The sequence below is a fragment of the Triturus cristatus genome, chromosome 4_1 (assembly GCF_964204655.1).
Source record: "Triturus cristatus chromosome 4_1, aTriCri1.1, whole genome shotgun sequence".
NCBI classification, from domain to species: domain Eukaryota; kingdom Metazoa; phylum Chordata; class Amphibia; order Caudata; family Salamandridae; genus Triturus; species Triturus cristatus.
Window position 1 is genome coordinate 1,193,729,682 of NC_140585.1, and position 22,954 is coordinate 1,193,752,635.

Here is a 22,954-nt window from a genome sequence, read left to right on the forward strand (position 1 = left end):
ACGCCTTTGGTTTGCACGATAAATGTAGCGCCACTTGTGTGAGGAATACCTGCACTGTGTTAGGATCCCCACTGTACCTCTCTGGTGTCGCCAAGGGGATGGCTACCGGCATTTCCACTACTACCGCAGGGGTCTGATTCGTGAGGGAGGTGCTGGGCGTGAGCGGGTCCAATTGGATAGCATCCAGTCTGGCTTTTACATCGGCTGTTTCTTGCCTAGAGGCAGCCACTTCAACTTGCATGGCCGCTAAAGCAGCCAGCACATCATCAAGTGTTGCCATGTCTGTTATCGACCGGGAGACAGTTAGTGTTATTAAGGTCGGATATTTTGTAACGCCCTGAACGTCTCAGGATCGTTTAACAGACACGACAATGAGGACGCAACCACTAGTGAAGGGTTAGTTGTTTTAATGAAGGCAAATATAATACAAAGAATAAACAAAAGTTATAGTCACTGGAATCCTCCAGGCTAAGTACGTTACCAGCCCACAGCACGGATGGTCCTAACCGTCCTCTGCATATACGCCGGTCCCGGCGTATGCCAACAGAGGGCAGAAATGAAATGGCCGACAATGCCAATCGGTAGGCTGTGAGGGGCACGAAGAGTGTTGGGGAGAATCGAGGAGTCAGGGAAACACCCAGCCGGGGTCTCTACCTGAAGGGAGCAGCCGCTCAACCTCTTCCTCAGACTGCACCGGGACGCGGAGTCACCTCCTGGTGATGCGTCACCGATACCCCAATCACAAGCAAGAAGACTGAACCGAGAGCAGCTGCTCGATCGATCCTGTGGACTTCCGAGTCTGTAACGCGGCAAACACCTCCTGGTGTGCATTACAGCTGACAGTCCCTGTGTCTCTTGTCGGGCTGGGAGTTACGACTCCAACCAGCAAAAGCGCCACTGCGCTTGGACTCAGCCGAGTCAAAAAGCGAAGCTCAATGGTTGACCGGTAGAGCTTCCGGGTCCTTCACAGGTGACGATGGGGCAAGACACGGCCCAGGGAGTAACGACTCGACCTACCTCCGTTCTTGCCTTACTGGAGCACCACTCCGGAACACTGCTCTTCACGAAGCAGGTACGTCGGTGTGAACACAATATCCGACAGCGTTGTACCTCCCGGTTCCTCCCTTTATAGGGCGTGTTTTCCTTGAGTTATGTAACAGCTCTCCTGTTTACATAAGGGCGTGTTTCCTTGAGTTATGTAACAGCTCTCCTGTTTACATAAGGGCGTGTTTCCCTTGAGTTATGTAACAGCTCTCCTGTTTACATAAGGGCGTGTTTCCCTTGAGTTATGTAACAGCTCTCCTGTTTACATAAGGGCGTGTTTTCCTTGAGTTATGTAACAGCTCTCCTGTTTACATAAGGGCGTGTTTCCCTTGTATGACAGGAATTCTTGACACTCGGTCTTAGAGGCATTAAGTTGAAGCCGATTGTTCGCCATCCAGCCGGCCACAGCTTTTAGAGCTGACTGAAAGGTGGGGGCATCCATGTTGGAGTCGCCATTAAGAGCCACCGCCAACTGCGTGTCATCGGCGTATGACACTAAGGAGAGACCAAAACTGTGGGCTACCTCCGCTAATGGCTGAACATATAAGTTAAACAAGGTGGGGCTCAGGGCCGACCCTTGGGGAACACCCTGGAGTATGGGGCGAGAAGCAGAAACAAAAGGGGGTGTGGAAATCTTGAAGGCTCGATCCTTAAGAAAGGAGCGAAACCACTCAAGTGCCACCTCTCCAATTCCTGCTTCCATCAGGCGATGTAAAAGAACCAAACCATATACCAATAAAGTGGTATAAGAATCATGACTGAACTAGACACAAGGCCTAGCGCCTGTAGAATCACTGGGACCCCAAGGAACCACCCAAGGTAGTGACACAGGGGACCCACGGGGCCGCGTGCAGTGTGTAAACACAACCGCGGGTTCCCGTTATCTTCTATGGGCAATGTCGCGGTTGGAAATTTAAAGATTAGGGACACTTAGAATCGAGCCAGGACCAAACCCTTTTGGACTTAAAAAGTTCTAGGGCTAGCACCCACGGGAGCAACGGAGTACCCGAGTTACCTCACCCAGGGAAGCCGGGTGCATAGGTGGCTTTTGGTGTCGGGTCGTGTCGTCGATTGCAATGGAAGCCTGCAAAGAACTGCTGCTGCCGTGAAGAGGAGAAGTGTCCGAAGAGATCCAAGCCTGGAAGGATGGAAGGAACCTGAAAGCAAAGGGGACAGAGTCTGGGTCACTAGCCAGTGACCGAGGGCAGGATGGACCAATGCCCACAGATGTCCGGTGCTTCAGGTGAGTTGACGGGTGTCTTGACTCTTCAGCCACGAGATCCAGGAGGCGTCGATGAAGTCCACGAGCCGGATTTGAGCTGTCCCGCGAAGTCTGTCGAGTGCTGCGGTGTCTGCGACCAGATTGGACCCAACAAGACTTGGCAACGACAAGTCTTGTGGAAAGAGAAGAAGGACATCGGTGCAGACCAGCAAGGTCTGAGGGACTCACCCAGTGAGGGTAAGTCAGGGCACGTCTGGAGCAACCAGGAAAGCCCAAGCAGAAGAGGAGTTGCCTTCGTGGGGACCCACTAGCCAACGGGCTAGCGATCGCGAAGGAGCCTCGAGCGGTCGCACTGGAACCTGGCCCATGGGTCACTTGTGGAGTGGAGGCCAGAGATCTTCGGTGCAGTCTGTGCTCAAGGCTGGGGCTACTCGGAGCCCAAAGCAGAACTTCAGGAAATCACAAGAAATCGATGTACCAGCAATAGTACGCGGTCTCCAGGGTCACGCTTCCTCGTCACCCACGATAGCCACGGGCCTCAGCTTTGCTGTGGACTCAGGGTAGCCTCGGGGAAGTCAGGAAATCCACCTCTGGTGATGCAGAGACTTCGGCGTCCAACGGGAGCTTCGGAATTGCAGACCGGACAGTTTCTTCTTTGGTGCCTGCCAAGCAGGGGAGTCACTTCTTGATCCCAAGGGAGATTTCTCCCGTCTTCTAGTCGAAATAGAAAGTCGAAGGTCCAGGATATATATTGCAGAGTTTCGTCCAGGGTAATCTAAAGTCTCAAGGACTGGGTTCCCATACTTATACCAAGTTTGGGGGTTGGACATACTCTAGGGACCCACCTATGGGATGGTTTGGAAAGAGGGGTGGTTACCCATTTCCTTTGTCCAGTTTCATGCCAGAGCAGGGGCAGGTAGCCCCTGCAACCGGTCTGAACTGGACTATGCACAGGGACACCAAATGTGCCCCCAGTGCAGGACTTCAAAGCACCAGAGAGTGCTCCCGCCCAGCCCCAATACACATCTGCCTGTCTGGGGAGGTGGTTACACCTCCCTTAGACAGGAAACCTATTGTCCGGGCCTCCCCTGCCGGAGTTTCGGTCAGCAGCAGGAGGCCAGACCCGTGTCTGTGGCAGAGGCATCTATTTTGTGATGCCAGGACTGTAGAAAGTCCTACCGGGTTAGACCAGTGTGAACATGTCTCTCCCTCTAGAAGGGTGGAATGCTACCCCCGCCGCCAGAACTGGCGGGGGGGGGGGTAGTATCCCAAAGCGTTGAACACCAAACACTACATGTTTCCATGCAGCCATCCCAAAGTTAGCATTTACCGCGAGGTTATAATGCACTTAAGTGTATATGGTCAGGCTGCACCACAAACAGCATCAGAGGAGGTCCTCCGGACGCTGCAGTGGGGCTCTGCTCATGCAGGGGCACCCTCTCACATAAAAACCAAGCACTCTGCCTTCAGGATTGGTAAGGCCTGCCATAGGAGTGACTTATAGGTTTTATATGTGTGTGCAATGGTAGTGATATAGGTAGCCTATACCACTGTAAGGGGTTCAAGCACACCCTTACCCAGGCTGCAGTAGCAGACCTGTGGTGCCATTTTGGAGTGCTTTCCAGGGGTGGCATAATACATGCTTCAGCCCCTGGTAGGCCTCTGAGGTACCTAGGCCCTAGTTACATAGTATACCATATACTAGGGGCTTATAGGGCACTCCAGAATCCAATTAGATATGTACCTAATGTACATGCAAACCATTTTACAGAGAAAGCAGATAGACTGGGGCCCTGAATAGCAGGATCCCAGTCCAACTAAGTCATAAACCAGCAAAACACCAGGCAAAAAGTGGGGGCAACCATATAGTTAGATTTCACCTTCCTACACTAACCTTTGCAAAGGGCCCTACACTTCACAGCAACATAAGTCACATTTCTTTTAGTAATTTGTGATCCGTTTGAGCTGCAAAATTGTTTTGGGGGAAATCGTTAGATTATGCAACAGATGATGTATCATGTGGCAAATATGATACAGCCATAGTAAAGTAGCAAAAATGTTTCCACTTAACTTAATTTTGCCCCAACATTGTAGTTGATCAATTTGTAAGTTCCCCAAACCCAAAAGTCGAGTTTGGGCACAATTTGCATTTTAAAAGCAGTCCTACAACACAGGGCTACTTTTAAACTGACCTCAGGCTTCAGCAGTGCACACATGCAGGCGCAGAGAGGGCTGCTGGCCTCTAAACTGCCATGCCCTATTATATTCTAGGGACTTAAAGGTAGTTCTAATCCCCCTGCCCTATTATGTACTAGGGCCTTATAGGAGAGGTCATGCCAATCATAGGGGTACCCTAACCCATAGTGCACCCTAGTGTATGTAGGTGTTTTCACTGTATTTTTAAGTGTCTCTTTCAGAATAGCACTGGCTGTTTAGGCAGATGCCAGGGTCAGTCAGTCAGGTACCACCAGTACCAGTCAGCAAAAAATTACAGGGTGGCTTTGCAACACTAGAGAAACACAAACTCAGAATTTAAAACATAACACCATGGTTGGGGGGTTCTCTTTAATAATCAGAATTGATTTATATCCTAATGAACCCATTTTCCAACATTAGGATAGGCAAAGATTGGGGGAAAATCATAACGTTCTAATCTATACCTTGAAGTTTTCATGTAGCTCTTTGATGACGGTTAATAGCTCACTGTTCAATGTTAGGATTTTAACTTATAAACTGCAAATACCAAAAGAATCTATCAGACAAAAGCAGTAACTCACTGACATATTTACATGATATGCATGTTGTGATCTGCATGGTACACGTTCTTTGCAGCAGGCATATTACCCCACTGTGGCTACCTTACCATGAGTTAAAACTTCCAATAGACAAACCTCCAATCTCTCTCAATAAAGAATATTAATCACCAAAGTTATCTTCACATTTTTATTGTTGCCTGAAAATTGCTGGAGACCAGGAATGTGGCAGCAGGTTCTTTTCAAACCATAATGCACTTGCAAACACGACGCCCCCACCCTAAGTCAGCGGCCTTTGTTTGCTTTGTGCATGAAGATGCAAGATTCATATACATGTTTTTTTAAAACATTTGGTCTCATTACTATATGAATGTAAATAACAATAAAGCATACATGCAAACTGTGAGCACATGCCTGCTTTTCTCAATATTTCACTTCAAAAGTATGCATTGTATTTATTTAACGGGCGGTGATTTGTATAGGGTCACTGGAAAGTCCACAAGGTTGTCCCTGTCCCCCCCCCCTGAATTTTAGTGTCTCCTACGCCCCTGCCTCAGGCTGAGGACTTGCGTGACTCCCGCATCTGCAACACCCACAGGGGGCGAGATAAATGCACATATGCCCATGCTAGCACAGCGTAGAGCCCCGCATTGGGGAGGGGGGCAGCAACGCCTATTTGTGCAGGTCGTGCAGTAACTGGGGAAGATCAGCGTGGCAACCTTGTGCGCAATAGTGCCACCTAGTGTCCATGAGGAGTTGCTGCGCCAGTGAACAGTGCTCATAGAAACAACCCGCAGCACATGGAAGGCTAATGCGGCCTACAGTTAATATGGCAGTGTACCGGTTTCATGTGAAGGTAGCAACCCTGACTGCAGTGTCTCCCACGCCTGCAGTTTCAGCCCTTGCCTGGCCTGTGTGTGCAATGGGAGAGCCGATGCAGGGCTGAAAGGAGGAAGCTGTGGCCTGCTTGCAAAGAATGGAAAGTAGCTGCAGCGCTACTTAGTAGCAGTTCCCCCCGCACGTCATGACATTTTAGTGAAGCATAGCAAGTCTAAGGAAACTCCCCCCACAAAAGGCAAGCCTGGAGGAAAAGTGAGTAGGGCTTGAAAGGCTCTACCCCACCAGACAAAGCTAAGGAAATTATGGCCGGCAGTGCCCCATTATGAACTGCCCTGCTGTAGGTTAAGGGGAGAGACTGTTAACCCCCACAAAGTGCCCCAAGAAGCCCAAAGCTGCCCCAGCCAAGGTAGTAACACTAAAAGGCAGCTGAACTCAAAGCAGTGAAGCATAAGGACAGGCAGCGCCTAAGAAGAAAAAGAGAAGAGCAGCACGAGCTACTGAACGACAGGCTCCTAGAGAAGGCTCAAAATGCATTGACCTGAGTAAAGAGGCCATCTGCAGAGAGAGACTGTTTGACAGCACTGAAAGGCAAGGGGCCCTCAGAGAAAATGGAAAGGGGTAGGAACATGATCACACCAGTCACCCACCCCAGCACCGAATGGCCACTGTTGGCCCGTCATTGAACATGTCACACGGAATGACCGACTCTGCCAATCACGTCCGCACTTAAGCTGGACCAGGTGCTGCGATGGTGTAGCCTCGAGGTGCAAGCACTATGCCCTCAAGCGAAGAAGGGAGGAAGGAAGAGACGTGGCCCTCCATCCATGGATCGGAGCACCAAGCAGATCCCCGAGAGATGGACAGGACCTGTGATAGGTCCATGAGGAAGTGCAATAGTCAAGTCCAATTATCTGGACCGGGCCTGTGGAAGGCCCAGGAGCAGAGCGGCAAGAAGATCCCTGAGATAGAGACAGGACCTGTGAGAGGTCCATGAGGAAGTGAAAGAGTCAAGTCTTATTGTCATGAACGAGCCTGTGAGAGATTGCAATGGAAGAAGAAAATCAGTCCTATGAACATGACGTGACCTGGGAGGTCTCTGTGAAGAGAGCACCATAGCCTGGTCAGAAGAGCTGAGGTGAAGAGAGTGGCAAGAGGTCACATTACCATGTGACAAAGAAAATGAAAGAGGAGGAGAAGAGAGTGGCATGATGCCACGTCGCAAGAAACAGTGATGAGCAGAAGAATGTGTCACAATGCCACAGTACCACATTGCAAAGAAAATGAAAGAAGAGAGAAAAGTGTGTGGTTAGACCCATCACACAGATTACTTACAGCCATCAGTGAGTGTCATTGTTGTCAAGTGCATCACTAGAACCACATAAGGAGCACTGAACATCTAGAGTGGAGCCTTATGCCTGCGAAACACCGGGAGAGTAACAAGGCATCCCTGGCGCTGTTAGAGGCTGGCCACTCAGAAACCATCTGTTAGACTCTATATAACTGTGACCGCCTGAAGAGAGCATACTCGACCATTGTACCATCCAGCCATGGGGTTTGCCCAACTGACTTGGACGTGGCCCTGTTGGGAGTTCTGCAATGGGCCTAAGTGAGGCCCCGCACAGCCCATGCAGTCCTGTGGCAATCCAGGGGCAAGGGCCTTGAGGGACTTCCTGTGTGAGGAAATCCCGGCAAGAGAGATGCATCTGCAGCTGCTCCACAACAGGCCTCAGGAAGCACTTAGGTCGCAGAGGGAGAATGGTAGTCCAAAGACTATCTAGAAGATTCCTAGTGTACCCAGGTCCAGACAGCAAGAGCACACAGACCCTGAGACACCAACCCTTTGTGGCTAAACGAGTGACTTGGATGTGGTCCTGTTCGCGGTTCCTCAATGACCCCTTTGCATGGCCTATGAGAGGCCCCCTACAGCCCACACAAACGCGTGGCAGCCCAGTGAAAAAGGTCTTCAAGGAAATTCCCATGTGAGGGAGTCCTGGCATGATAGAGAAGTGTGAAGCTGCCCCATCAGTGGGTATCAGGAAGCTTCAAGGCCTTCGAGGAAGACTCCCATCCATCGCAATGTCGTCCTCTGTCTTTGAGGGTTTACCATCCATGGATCCAGGGCGCCATCAAAGAGTTCTCTGCAGTGGACTCCTCCTCTTCCACTCCTGATGCATTCATCAGTTTGAACTGTTTTGAATCCATTCAAAACCATGAGCGCAGGCGCATTCAGACAACGTTGCACAAAGAGACTGTGACCCCAAGGACTGAGGAGTGAAAGAAGCCTAGACTTCATCCACATCACACTCGTGCCCAGAGTCATCTGGCAATGGTGTAACGAAACTCGAGGGACCTCCCCTGCAAAGCGCATGGAGGGGGCCCCCCACGCTCAGGACGCAGTCAGAAGCCCTCAGCCCCCACCAGTGCACAGTGCCTGAGGGGACCCCCTGGAGCTCGGGTGGGGCCCCCCGCACATTGGGAGCTCGGGGTCCCCACACCGCTAAATGTCCGGGGGCTGTTGTTACGCCACTGTCAAATGTTGAAATCAAGGGTGAGTGCTGTGAGGTCGGGTGCAACCAGTTGCACCTATTTGCTGATCCTGTATGATCCTGTAGAGACTCAGTGGTGTTTTGTTTTTCTTCTTTCCCACACTTGGACTTGTTTGTTTCCATTCAATAAAGGTTTGGGAGGGATGTAGCGTCCTGTGGGACACTTTCTAGTGTTCCGACATATACCCTATGTATCCAGTCAGACCCCAAGGCTGGCTTCCTTACCCATCCATCACGTGTCACTGGTCAGGTGACCCTGCAAATAAAAGGGGCAGGGCACATGTGCCCTGGGCCATACCATGCCTCTGTGTCGTTATTCTAGTGGCATGAGGGCCTAGGGCCCAAGACACCTCAATAATGAGGGCCAGCAAGCACACTAGCAGCAGTGGGGTGCGGGAACCAGGCATCGATCGATCACCAAAAGAGTGGGGCTGGTGCGATAAAGAAGCTACTTATTTTCTGCGGTGTAACTAAGAAAGTATTTGGGGAAAGCATGGACATGAAACTGTACTGTGTTTATTTTTCTGGACAGTGCTTTCTTTATGTCATAAAGGTTTAACTTCCAATAAAATATGTTATATTAAAAAGTACATAGTGAGGAGAACGGTGCAACTTAATTTTATATGAAAGAGTAAAGTGACTTAAAACTTAGGGGATTTCATTCTTTATTACAAGTCGAAGTTTAGAGCTGGACTGTACAGCAGAATGGCGACCGCCGCGTGCACATTTTACGAGATAGGTTAGCACTCTAGCTCTTTTTTCAGAGCGCTCTACATATAAAAAATAGCGGCCTGGCCAATGCCCGCCCTTTCACTTCAGTTGTACGCTAACATTCCAGTTCCAAAATGTCCGCCGTGAACAATGGCAGAAAAAAAGAGCTTCGTGCTTAGGCGAGAGCGAGCGTTCTACTTCCTTGAGCGTGCGCATTGCTTGCATCCTTCTCCGTCCTGAGCGCGGGAGTTTGACTGTGTGTCTGCATCATGGATTTGAGCGACTTTGAAAAAGACAACAGCTGCAGCAGCAGGCTCAGCTCTGCTGTGCCTCCTCTGTGTGTCAGCGAGCCCTGTTGCTTGGGAATAGACGAAGCGGGTCGGGGCCCCGTCCTGGGTGAGCGGCTGGTCTTTGGGAATGGGTTACGGGATTTATGTTAGGAGGGGGTGACAGACTGGTGGGATGTGCGAGGCCTCTTGAAGTGGGTGGGGTACGTGGTATGACAGACTTTAGCAGTCAGGACCTCTTGCAGCTTAGCGGCTGGCTCTTAGAACAGAGCAATGTTGCCATTTGTGCACCCATTTCATTCTGCATAAGTTCTAATTGCGCACAAAAACGGTGACAATCTGGAAGTTTTGTCAGTGGCATTACTGGTACCGTTACATAGAATGTTCACAGATTTAGTGTTTTCACGTGCATTAGTCGAATCGTTGAGTTTAAAGTGAATCGGGAGTATGATTCCGAATGCGCTGCATTATTGCACGAAATCTTATGGTTGTTAACCAAGTGCTATATTACGTAAACAGGCGCACGGTCCAAATTAAAATCTACCTCGCAAACTGTCAGTATACAGCTAGCTAGGAAAAATCTTCCTTTATATTCACTAGTACGTGCTTTGGAGTGCTTGTTTTGGTATACCCACTGGCCGAGATTCTGGATGTTCTCAAGTCCACAGTGTGCAGACCAGCTTCTTTTATAGGTAGCGTATCTGTAGCTAGAGGTCGTGGAGACCCATGAGTCATTTGGCTCATGTCCTGGGGCTCCAGTATCCCTAAATGCGCTGGGTCTGGGTGTACCGTTCAATAACCGGCACAGAACAGATGGTACTTATGTGCACTGTTGGAACAGTCCAAAGGTACCCATCATTGGTTTGTGAGCTGGAGCACCCATGCAGTCTTACCACTGGCCTTAGGTGGTTCCTGATAAACTATTGTTTGTGGCACTTTTTAAACCCCTTATCCCATTCTCAACAGTGCCCCGTGCTTTTCGCACAACTCTTAAGGGAAGGGTTGCAGTGCATGTAGTGACAGGCCCTGGATGCTCTCGCACACCAGTTGGTACAGGACTGAAGTGCTGCAACGCATGTATTGTCAGAGGGCCACTTAACTCTCAATTGATTTGGGCCTGCCATTGGTACAGGTCCATGGGCCTCATCAGAAAGGCAATGAAGCACCCTTGTACCTACTTGTTGGTCTGTAGGCCCCCATACATTTATTGTTCCAGGCCTAGGCCTCACATTCAGATATTGGCGAATGCTGTGGGAAATGGCATGGTTATGTTGCCACAGACTTGGAGGCTCCATACTCCCATTTTACATACTAGCATGCTTCCATGTATTGGGTAAACTGAGTGAGAGTAATTGATTGGTGGGAATCCCCATACCCTCATGTTTTAAGTAGCACAGCTAATTTCACGTTTTGGGTGCATGCCATTGTACGTTTCGAGAACATTTCTTTGTACTGAATGCGTTGGGTTTAGGAACGCCATAGGCTGCTTTATTTAACACACCGTGCTGGCGTCTATCCGTCATCCTGCAAGGTGAATTTCATGAAGGTGTTATCTGCTAACGTGAATTGTTTCCGTTGATGGCTGCACTTTTTTTATGTCCTGTATCCGAACCATTTCACTATCTAGCACCAGTTCTGCCTGTTTAGCACTTGCTTCTGTATCTCTACAGGCCCTATGGTGTACGGCATATGTTACTGCCCGGTGTCCAAGAAGCAGGACTTGGTGGATCTGAAGGTCGCAGGTAAGCCACAAAACCAAGAGCTATGCTCTCCACACTATATTGCCCCTATATTGTTTGTGTGAACTTCGGAGGAACCAGCAAACTGAATTAATCTGTGCAGGCAGTGGGGGGACAGTAGCCTTCTGAATTGAGTTTCGCACAGCATTCACCACCCAAATCTGAGCTATTCCTTCTTGTACTCTGTTGATGCAGCAAAAAAGCGTGTTGGACACCAGTTGTAGGTGATTTTATAGAGAAACTATTACAGCGAAACCTTGGCAAACACTCTGGTGGCATAAAACCAGCCACAGTGTAAGCATTGCTTAATAGCACTGCTGCGCTGAAGCTCTGCCTGCAGAGATATCATGATGGCCTGCAAGTTGGGCCTGGGTGGGGGAAATAACTTGTCTCACTCGTTGCAATGTTGACCCTGGGCCGGACGGCGCAGCCCTTGATTTGAAACATTGTATGTATCTATTGCTGGCCTGGGCCAGGACGCTAAGCTATTTAGCATGAAGCACGTGCACAGCATGGCTAGGCATGATTGGGCAGTGACTAACTAAACATGCTGCAGCTAGCAGCGCGTATTTGTAAGTGCAAGTGTGCACCTGCTGCACCCTACCCTAGCTGAGGACGTGGTGCCTGGTGCGGAATGTGTATCACCATGTTTGGGACCACTGACCAGGTCCCAGGCCTGTCAATCTGGTAGCACAAAAGTGCCATCAATGATGATGGCCCTGGCAAACCCCGCGTGGCAGTAAAAGCTGCACCGATGAGGCTCGGAGTCTAGTGGGACTCAAGAGTGCTGGGTGTCAAGACTAGAGTGACTGACTAGAATCAATGCAAGTTCGGGACCGGGCTGTGAGTGACTTGCTTCACTAAATTGTCACTCTCCAAGTCTATCGGCCCTTGGGTGGGCAGCGGGGCAGCTGAGGTCGAGTGAGACTGAGTTGTCATAGTGACTCGGCTCGAGTCTCGACTCTCTGACTCCCCTTGTGGTGGTGCCGGTCTTTGTCTCCTGTGAGCTGTGGGCCCTGGGCAAACCTCTAACAGAAACATATAAAGTAAGATCAGATTATCTGTTTTTGGAGTTGACACAAGATTTTCAAATGCTCTGCAAAACTTCAGAAATTATAGTTAAAGAGCACACGTTTCAGGTTCAACCCTTCTAGTGGTCTAGCCATGGTTTAGGTAATGTGAATAACACATTAATTGCAATTGTTTTTTGTCGAACAATGCACCCATGTAGCCACAGCATGCTCACGGTCAGTGATTGTTGGTGAACTGGCCAACAAGACATTGTCTGTTTTGAACAGCAGCAAGGCTGGAATGGTCGTATCGGGCGACGGGTGGGCGTTTCACCAGAAGGCTGGAAGGGTGGGGGGCAGGTTTGGTTAGTGGGGCTGGTTTTGTAGCAGTGCAGCAGTTTTAAAAGCATTACAATGTTCCTTCTATATTTAGCAGGTTTCGGGCAACAATAAGTGTTAAGTTAACTCTGGTGATTTATTAATGTACCTGCTGTAGAGAAAGGTGAGTTTTGTCTAGTGGCAGTTTTTACTTCTCTAAGGTAGCACAGAGGGTTAATATGCCTCCTGCAAAGAATGTGTACTGTGCATATCGAAGAACAACATTTTATGTGGATAGCTCAGTGGGTTACTGCTTTTGTCACAGATTCTGATTTTATTGTACAATGCATAAGTTGCATTAGTAATCTAGCACAGTGAGCTATGAACTTCCATCTAAGGGCTGCATGCAGGCTGAATATGCAGGTTAGAGAGTTATGTGTTTTGCCTTAGTCTTTCTATATTGATGTTGCTAAGAGAGGTTTGTTTGAGTAGAAATAAATTCTTATTAATAAAGTCAACCCTAACCACTGTGTTATGTTCTGAATCCTGAGTTTGTGCTTCGCCAAATCAAACACTCTTAAAGTGCCTAACAGTATGGATGGCATATGAACCCTACACCTCGTAGTATCCTGTGCCTTGTGTAACGTTTTCTACACACTGGTTTGCATCCTTATGATTCATGCTCTCTGTATGTGTGTGTGATGGATTAAAAAAATGTGGAAAGTTTTAATTTAGGCGCAGTGATTAATTCAGTCATTTAAAGTGTGGACTGTAAGATCTGCATTTGTAAAGCAAGCCTTCCTGTCTTTCGGCATTCTGGCTGTTAGATAAGATGTTTGTTGCTGGTACAGTATGTTCCACACAAGATTTCCTATTGGGCACACTGTTATACAGCTTTTCATTTTGATCGGATTGTTTTTCATTTTCACAACTCAATTTTATTGTTGAAAGCCAATATAAATTCAACGTCATATGAAACGCCAATAGAAGATGGTGACAAACAGCATTGATTTCAACATTTTCCATAATAATATATGTGTTGATGTAGAAAACACATTAAAGGAAAAAGAAAAAATAAACTTTTAGCAACAAACAATAGTGCCATAGCTTTATCTCGGGAGGCCTCCAACGATCTAAGACATATAGGTCGATGCAATTTAGTACACATCTATTCGGTCTGCATTTTAATCTGCTTTTGAGGCACAATGTTTGCTAAAGAGACTGAGCTTAGTGGGACAACACATAAACAGAAGGTGGGGCAGTGTCTGACAAAGGGTAGTTTGTTTAAAATGCACAGGAGAAAATATAATATCATGCATTTTGAATGAATGCATGTTGATGCAGAAAGTGCGATAATGCAAGAGATGCATGAATCCTAGAGGGGTGATGCTCAAATGACTAATTCTGGAATGTTATGTGGGGTGCATGTTGACAGCTTGCTAAATATTAGAGGTAAATGTTGTACTTTTACTGAAAAAGAATGTCTATCCTGCAATAAAAGGGTGTACACTTCTTTTGAATTACATTTTATTTTCTAGTATTAATGGTTTAACAACTCCCAGGGTATTAAAAACCATCAATCTACCTTATTTTGGTTGTATTTTCAATGCTTAGGCTAGGATCCATTTTGTGGTCTGTATTGGATAAAAAAAGGGCATTGAGAAGGCACTGAGGCGGATCAACAGATGCGCTGCATCAGTAAAAGAGAAAAGTACAAAGATGTCTTTTTCTGCATGGCCCTGTTGACCCCTTAAAGTCCAGGGCAGAGTTAGCCCACAGGTTTACGGGTAGGGAGTTCCTCGGTATGGCTAGAGGAGGCAGGGCAATGAGACTTACAGGCTGGTCTGCTGTCTTTCTACTGCAAAGTCTTGAAAGTAGAATAGCAATGGAACAGACTACTAAAGTATGCATTGGGAATGCTAGAGGGCCACTTGTTTCACTTTAGCATGCACAGTGAGTGTATATCTGAAAGGTAGTAAAAAGAGCAGGTTGTGCATTGAATCTATTAGGTAGAACTGTTGAATATCAGAGGTTAATGATGAAGGTAATGTAGCAAATGTTAGCTTTGCATGTTGGCACTGGACATTATATTGTGATTAACAAGACATCTAGTGTAAATGCAAGGGTAAAAACAGGATTGGGTCTTCCCACAAACTTGAGCCTGGCATGAAAAGTTGAGTAAGTATGCGGGGTAGTCCATTTGTATATAGATTTTTTGCTCATGTCATTAGCCTGTTATTGCTTTATTATAAAACAGTTTGAAAGCTAGAGCATATCTCTTAATTCCCCTGAATACAAGGAAGTCGCCACCCTTTGACTGTTCCTCAATTTCCAAACATGACACATCCAACTGAAAGACTCAATTGTGTCTGCCCTGAAAAAAAAAAGTACTTGGCCCAGCTCGGAGTCAACACCACTTTGTATCTCCATTGATTTCACTGGTGTTGTGCCCCAAAATAAGGAAATACCACCCTTGGACGCTCAAAAAGGATAGGTGTGATACAATAACCATTGGCAGTCAGCATGGTTATGTTTACAACAATATGCAATGTTGCCATACAGAAAAAAATATATGCAATAACACATCTCTTGTGTACTGTTTAATAAATAAATGGCTGTTACAAAAAATTCCACATGCTTGTGTGTGAAAGGCTCTGTTTCTTCACTGTTATGTTCAGTGTGCCATGCCCTAAACATTTTTTCTGTATCTTTGACATTTTAGCAACTGATTTGCAGAGTTCAGATGCAAACAAAGAAACATGTCTTTCCCTACCATAAAACCCAAAGATCCAAAACAAAAAGCAATAGTGGATTTGTTCACTAAAAAAAAAAAGAGTACGAGTACCGGAGACCCTCCTACAAGCTCTAATGGAGGCAAGAGAACAAATGAGTTGTCTGATGCTGCTCTGTCTAGCAGTGAAGGCATATGTTCATATTCTTATGACGTCCCTGAAACATCTGCTGCTATTGCAGCTGTTTCTCCCTGTGCTAATAATAGTTCTGCCATTGTTGCTATTGGTGATATTTCTTCACATGCTGACAGTGCTGAGTGTTCATTTCATATTGGTACAGAGCGGGAATTGAGGAGTATAGACATGTGGAGCAGCTTCTTAAGGTAGTGTTTCTTAGGTCGTCAAGGGCTTGCATTCCATGCTATGGATGAAACTGAGGATTCTCACAATAGGCGGAATTTCATTGAATTGTTAGAGATGATTTCTGATAAAGAGGAGAAGTTAAAAGCAAAAATGTCCAGGAGGTATGGGCACTATACAGCTCCAGGTTACCAAAATGACATATCATTTGTGGTGGCAGCGCTTGTCCGTGAGTGCATTGTCAGAAAAGTGACAAATTATTTTGCGGTGCTAGTTGATGATACCAAAGATGTTTCACATAAAGAGCAGCTGAGTTTTATTATCTGCTTTGTTGATGGTGATGAAATGTTCACGAGAATGCACTAGGGTGTTACATATGGAGAAGCTAGATGCCTCCTGCCTTGCTGCAGCCATTGTTGAAGCAGTACAGAAAGCTGGACTTGCTGGAAGAAATGTGTTGCCTAGTGCTATGATGGAGTTTCATTTATGAGTTGCTGTTTTAATGGTGTCCATGCAAAAATAAGAGCGATCGCATCACAAGCAGTATATATATTCTGCCATGCCCATCGCCTAAACTTTGCGTTAGTTTAAACAGTAACTTGCATACAACCAGTTAAACTCTTTTTTTTTTTTTTTTTTTTTTTTTTTTTTAACATTGCAAGCAGTTTTTTTCACACAAAGTTCACCAAGGCATGAGCTCTTGGTGAAAGCTCAGAAAGGGAGTCATTTGTATATAATGGAGCTAGAAAGATTCTCGGGTTTGAGGTAGTTTTACTGGTACTCCTTTGTTGGAAAAGTAAAGATGCGAATTGAGTCTATTTTCGATGTTCTCTGTGTAATAGAATCACAACAACATGACAAGGAGGCTAGTTCAGAAGCCAAAGGAATTCTTAAGAACATTGAAAACTTTGATTTCTTACCTATATTTCAGTGTTTGAAACTCATTCTCCGAAAGATTCAGCATATCAGAAGAACTACAGAGAAAAGACCATGACTTGCTAAGAGCATGAGACCTAATTAAGTCAACAAGAAGTGATTTAGTGAAACTCTAAGTCAGTGGACCGAATTGTTAAGTCAGGTTAAGGACTTAGCAGAGCAGTGAAGTTCATAAAAAATCCAATTTAAGGGCTCTACTTGTGAGACACCATAAATTGAGTTACAAACTTACATATTATTTTGTCAGTACCTCTGTAGAGAAAAGATCCAGCCATTTTGATGTCTCAAAGTGGAACTGCATTGCCTGAGCACTTAAAGCAGGAAGTTTATTTTTCTACTTTGGATAGATTTTTAAATGAGTTTGATTCTAGATTTCGAGACATGGGTCTCGTGTCTGCGGTCAGAATGTTCATTTCAAAAGCTGAACATTTTTTGGACTTTTCCTCTGCACTAGTTATTGGTGACAAATATCCAGAGACTGCATTAGACTCAAGTGTTCTTTAAACCGAACTGGAAACTGCAAAATCATACCTTTCAGACAAAAATGTAATGGGTATTCTCTGTCAGGCAGTAACTCATGTATATACCAGGATCGTTTCCTCAGGTTTTGGATCTTTTAAATCTAGTTCTTACATTACCTATTACTACTGCTACAAATGAGATTCTTCTCCTGTACGAAAAGGGTAAACCAGCATTAAAAATGCAATAGGTCTTGCCTTTGATTAAGTTAAAGCCATTTGCTTTGCTAATGGTATTGTATAGCAAAGCAAATGGCTTTAACTTAAAATGCGAGACATGATCGGATTTTCAAAAAATGCGCGTGGTAAATTTTAGTTTTTTTTTTCTTTTTTGCAGTACTGTTATATAATGTAAACTTGGGGTATAGTTGTATCACAGACGGACACTTTCATTCATTGTTAGGAACAAGGAAATTATGTGATTTACCCAGAATCACAAGATGTTTGAGTCTCCCGCCAAGACTCAAACCTGGTTTCCCTGCTTCAAAGTCGGCCGTCAAGCCAAACTGCCGGGAGGAATGGAGAATTGGGGAGCTGGAAGAGGGAGCCTCAGAGGCACACACTCCTGGGGAACGGGGGCTCCTTACACCAAACATTGCTTAGATGGGTCCTAACAAATTGCTTCGGGTAAAACGTAAGAGGAAAGTTACCCAACATTGCTTTGAGTGAGGTTGTAAGAGGGAAGCCTTTTACACGGTCTATGTGTTGGGAGTATCACACCCAATCACTGCTTTAAATTAGTATGAAGGTACCCGTGCTCGGTTCAAGATGACCGAAAGGGCACACGTGTTTTAAAATACCGCACACGTAAACTGCCTTGCGGGGTAGAAAGAAGAGAACCCCCTCATGCTGCTTGATAGGCTGATGAAAAGCCCCCTCGCACATGAACTTAAGAGCGAGTATGAAGGGTGTCGCCGCTAAACCACTACCTCACGAAAGAAATTTTAAGTGCAGATCCCCACGTCAACATCACATCGAGAGTGTAAACGATGCGTTAGTTTGGTTAGATCACGAATTTAGAGAAGGAATTCTTCACGGATGTATCCACCCAACTGTACCCATGTAAAGTGTGATCAGCCATAATGATCAGCAGTGAGGCGTGGCGTACCATGAGTGTTTCATCCTTATAGTGCAGTATAGATTATCCGGAGCCAGAATGGAAGTCCCAGACCGTGCAGAGTGTACGCACAAACGTGAAGGTCTTTCTATGACCAGTCTGTGGTCACTGTATATTAACAGCAGAAGGCATTACAGTGAGGCGCATTTGCGGAGCTGAGTGTTCTCTATACGGTAGAATTTTGAGGTTGTAAACTGAGGTGCTTTGGGAGAGCTCCGAGGGAACTGATTATACGTATAAACGAAGTTACTGAAGTGTAGCGCTCGAGAAGACCTTTTAATGCCCTACGTGATGCTTATAGTGAAACGAGGCATTATTTATGTGATGTGCATTGACAAAGCAGTGTTAGAATGACAACTTTTATATAGTGCGAACTCGACCCGAAGGTATTGGAGCGCTTTACATGAGCGCCAGTTACGTTACACATTATATAAATAGTATAAAACACTAGTGAACATTGCAAGAGAGAGCCACACTCTGTGTGAGAAATATTGAATATTGGTATAACTGTAGCAATACGCAGTGGAGTGAGGTGCATTGACGGAGCTGCCTGCAATCCCGGTTTTGCAGCAGCAAAATGTACTATTGTTGGTTGCGTTGTCTTAGACGGGGGAGGTCGCGGGGGTGTGTTGGGTAGTGGAAGAGAGGGGTTATGATGGCTGGATTGTTGGGAGACTGCTGCTGCCTCTCTCGAGCTCATCCTGGACGTTGCTGCCCTGCACAGGGGCGGTGGTCGGGCCTGTAACTCCCCGGTCACACGTGTTTACAGTCTGCGCAGAGGGGGCGCTGGGATTTTCAGGCTCGCCCTGCTCCTAGCAGTGAGCCCAGCGGGATCCTGGGGCAGAGTTCTCATTTCCCCCCCCCCCCCCCCCCTCCCCCCCCGGTGCGCTGCCCGGGGACTGTGGAAAACAAGCGCTCGCCAGGCAGAGCACTTTACGTGAGCACCAGTTACGTTACACATTATATAAATAGTAGAAAACACTAGTGAACATTGCAAGAGAGCCACACTCCGTGTGAGAAATATTGGTATAACTGTAGCAATACGCAGTGGAGTGAGGTGCATTGGCGGAGCTGCCTGCGATCCCGGTTTTGCAGCAGCAAAATTTACTATCGTCGGTTGCGTTGTCTGAGACGGGGGAGGTCGCGGGGGGCTGTCGGTTAGTGGAGGAGAGGGGTTATGATGGCTGGAGTGCGCGCTCGCCAGGCAGCCACGGATAAGCGAGATGCAAATATAAACACGCGGCGGAGCTTGTCTTTATGGGGCCATGTGTTTGAAACACATGTCCCCATAAAGATAAAAACCTTTTGCGACAGGAGGAAGTCAGACGAGCCTGTCCAAGTGGCCGTCTTAAAAATGGAAATGTCTACTTCACAAAGTGCTCTTTCCCAATGGCTGGCCACCGTTTAACATAAACGGTGACACCAGCCAATGGAAAAGAGGGGTGGGGCTTGAAGCCCTTTACAGAATTCTCTCAGAATCATTAAATCTCGCCGAGCGAGCTGCACATGTGCACAGCCAAGCTAGCCGAGACCTAAAAATTAAGTGTGCAATAAACGTGGAGACAAGAGACTCTGTGATTGAATGATTATGGCTTGTGAACCTAATGAGAATAAGCCGCTAGATTTGAATGAAGCCATTGACTGATTTCCTGACCTGCGCCACCGGCGGTATCCTCTTAAAGGAGCTGGTCCTTTCCCTCATTCAGAGAAGCAACCTTACACTTTGTATTCTATTTCATCTTCCCATGAAGGCAATCAAGCTGCATCAGTACTGCTGCAACCAGCACGGCACCAAGTGAATATTTAAATCACATGTAATACTCTGCCAGCCACTGTTGCCTTCCTTGATTTCCAGACCTTCAAATGTTGCTTTTAAATCAGTTTCCTCTCGCATAAGGCATATGCCACCTGTAGACATCTGCAAGTGATCACAGAAGCCAATACCCTATGCAGGAGCACGAAGGCAGCATCTACCAAGCTGCCATACAGTATCGGCATTCTTCTGATAGACAAGCAAACGAGAGCTAATCTTCAATCCGTCTCTATTTCCCTTGAGGTCTATGCTGCCTGAAGAAATCTGCCAGTAAAATCTCAGATGCCAGTAAGCTATGCATGGTCAAGATGATGAAGGCAATCACTCTGCCAAACAGTGTCTGCTTTCTCCCGATGGCCAGGCAAGAAACGGCTATTTCCCAGTCAGTCTCTCTTCTCACCTTGAGGCATATGCAGACTGAAGATATCCGCCAGTGATCGCAGAAGCAATTTACCTATGCAGAGGCACGCAGATGTCCGTTACCATGCTGCCAAGCATATCCACCTCTTCAATATGTCCAGGCAAGCAACTGCTGCTCTCCAGTAAATCTATTTTCACCTTGAACCATTTGCTGTCTGAAAACATCAGTCAGTGATCACAGAAGACAGTATCCTCTGCAGGGGCAAGAGGACCACCACTGCCAGGCAGTATCTGCCTACTCCCGATTGCCAGGCAAACAGTTGCGTCTCAACCAGTCTCTCTTCCCCTTGAGACCTATGTCACCTGAAGAAATCTGCCAGTAAAATCTCAGAAGCCAGTACTCTGTGCAAGAGCACCAATACAACATCTACCATACTGCAGTATCGACCTTCACCATATGGCAAGGCAAATAGTTACTCCTCAACTCTTCTCTCTTCCCCTTGAGAACTATTTCACATGAAGCTATCCGACAGTGATCGCAGAAGTCAGTAACCTATGCAGGGGCACACAGACATCAGTTACCATACTGCCTTCTCCTGATTGTCAGGCAAACAACAGTTTACTCCTCAATCACTATATTCTCCTTGAGGCCTATGCCACCTGAAGATATATGCCAGTGATCGCAGAAGTCAGTAACCTATGCAGGGGCAAGAAGAGAGCAGCCACCATGCTTCTAAGCACTATTGGCAAAGCACCAACTTGCTGTCCATTTAGTTTCTTTCTGTCACAGTTGATATGCAGCCTCATCACATCCGCTTGTCATTTTGTATAAATATGGAAACAGTACTCCAAAGCAGCGGTAGCCACCTATATTTCCTTAGGCCAAACACTTGCTGCCCACCTATTTCGTCTCTCATCAAGACTGACATTTATTAGTACAGTAACTATTCTTTTTACCAGCCAGTATCCTATTCGGAGATCTGTATGCTGTATTTGTGCACTGTCAGCCTATTCTGGTTTTCACATTAGGTGAGCTGCAACTTATCCTCCTGTCAGTCTCTACATAGGATGATGCCCCAGTCATCACTAGAGCCAGGTGCTGCTCAGACCAAAAGATAGAATTCTAGATGGGGACATGCAAACTGTTGGCCTTTATCTATCCGCCCAGTCAGCACCTTCTTCTTTTCAAGGAAGCTGAGCAGCAGCATTTCTTCTTATCAGTAATGCAGTATCTACATGACAGCCAGTATCTTCGTCTATGGGAGTAAAATCAGCCCACATTTTTTTCAACACTCTCTGAAGCATGCTGATGCAGAGCAAGCATAATATTGATCAACACAATTACTGTACCAGTGATATGCATGTTTTCTGTTGAAGAAATTATAGTAAACCTGAAAAGGTTCAATAGCTCCACAGGTTTAGAAGTATGTATACCTTGTCATGGAAAGGAAGGTTGCTGGAGAAACTTGACCTGCATTAAATAGCACTGTTATCTACGTCCCAAGACTGAGATTTAATTACACTGTACTCTTGGTTTATAAAAATCAATGATGAAGTGAACTTGTTTTTTTTAACATTATAGGCCCTTCAACTTCCCAAATTATACGTTATTTGATATTGATAAGGGTTGATTTCAACTTGAGTAGCCTATTTTCTATTGTTATACACTATTTGATAGGTTCTTAATCAATACTACATTGATAGACAAGACATTGTATAGCTGAAGAAACTATCTGAAACAATGTAAGTAGCTGCATTTTCAATATCATTTAAATTATGTCTGTTTATAGGGGACTTTTGTATCTAGTGATTTTCCAGCCTCTATGTGTGATGTAACTATAAGTTAGATGCATCAGTTCATGTGATCTCACCAAGCCAAAGGTCATGCAATGTCGTTTCTTTTGATTTCATGTGGTCCAAGGGTCACATGATGGCACTTCGGTGATGTCATTTGATCAGATGCCTAGCAATGCCACTTCCTGTGACACCGGGGCGGGTCAAAGGGCAGGTGATGTCACTAGGTCAAAGTTTGTGTAATGTCACTTCCCATGACAATAGGTGGGCGGTTCACATGGCATGTTATGTCACTTCTGCTACCAGTGGCAGTTTGATGAATCGATGTCCTTAAAACCATTTCACCTAAACTGTTTAATGGAAACTTGCAGGACAAATTTAGAATTTTCTAGCTATTTTAACAAAGTTTCAACTAATTTCTTCGCTTTAGTACCAACTGCCATTCAACATAACAATAAGAAAACTAACTTCCCAGAAACACTTGGTAAAAGAAGAAGAGTCTTATGCAGCCGTGTGCCAGACTGCATTTTATTGTCTCTTGTCTCCATTTATTCCTCCTCGTTCTTCATGCGACAGAGGCCATCCCATGACCCTAGCTTATTCCTGTTTGAAGGTTCCATTCCTTGTAATTAGAGGATCTAATCACAATGTAAACTATTTATTCTAAGAAGCATACGATACAATCATTTCATTCCTTGCATAACTATTGTCTTTAAAACTTCCATAGCTTTACAAATGAGTACACCAAGCGTAAAATGTGTCAAAAGTATAACTACCTACCAAGGACTCCGCCCTAACAGCCCATAAATGTCTTCTCTTTTAACACATGGGTGTGTGACATTATCATTGTTTGT

At 46.1% G+C, this 22,954-nt stretch overlaps 1 protein-coding gene across 1 annotated transcript in view; it reads left to right on the forward strand.

Annotated features, from left to right (window-relative positions):
* The first annotated feature begins 9,212 nt into the window (after positions 1-9,212).
* Positions 9,213-22,954, forward strand: part of RNASEH2A (ribonuclease H2 subunit A) — a 64,652-nt gene continuing 50,910 nt past the window's right edge. The window contains exons 1-2 of the mRNA XM_085654475.1: positions 9,213-9,512; positions 11,074-11,145. Of these exons, the coding sequence (XP_085510601.1) occupies positions 9,386-9,512; positions 11,074-11,145 (199 nt within the window). The 5' untranslated portion in view covers positions 9,213-9,385. The remainder of the gene's footprint in view (positions 9,513-11,073; positions 11,146-22,954) is intronic.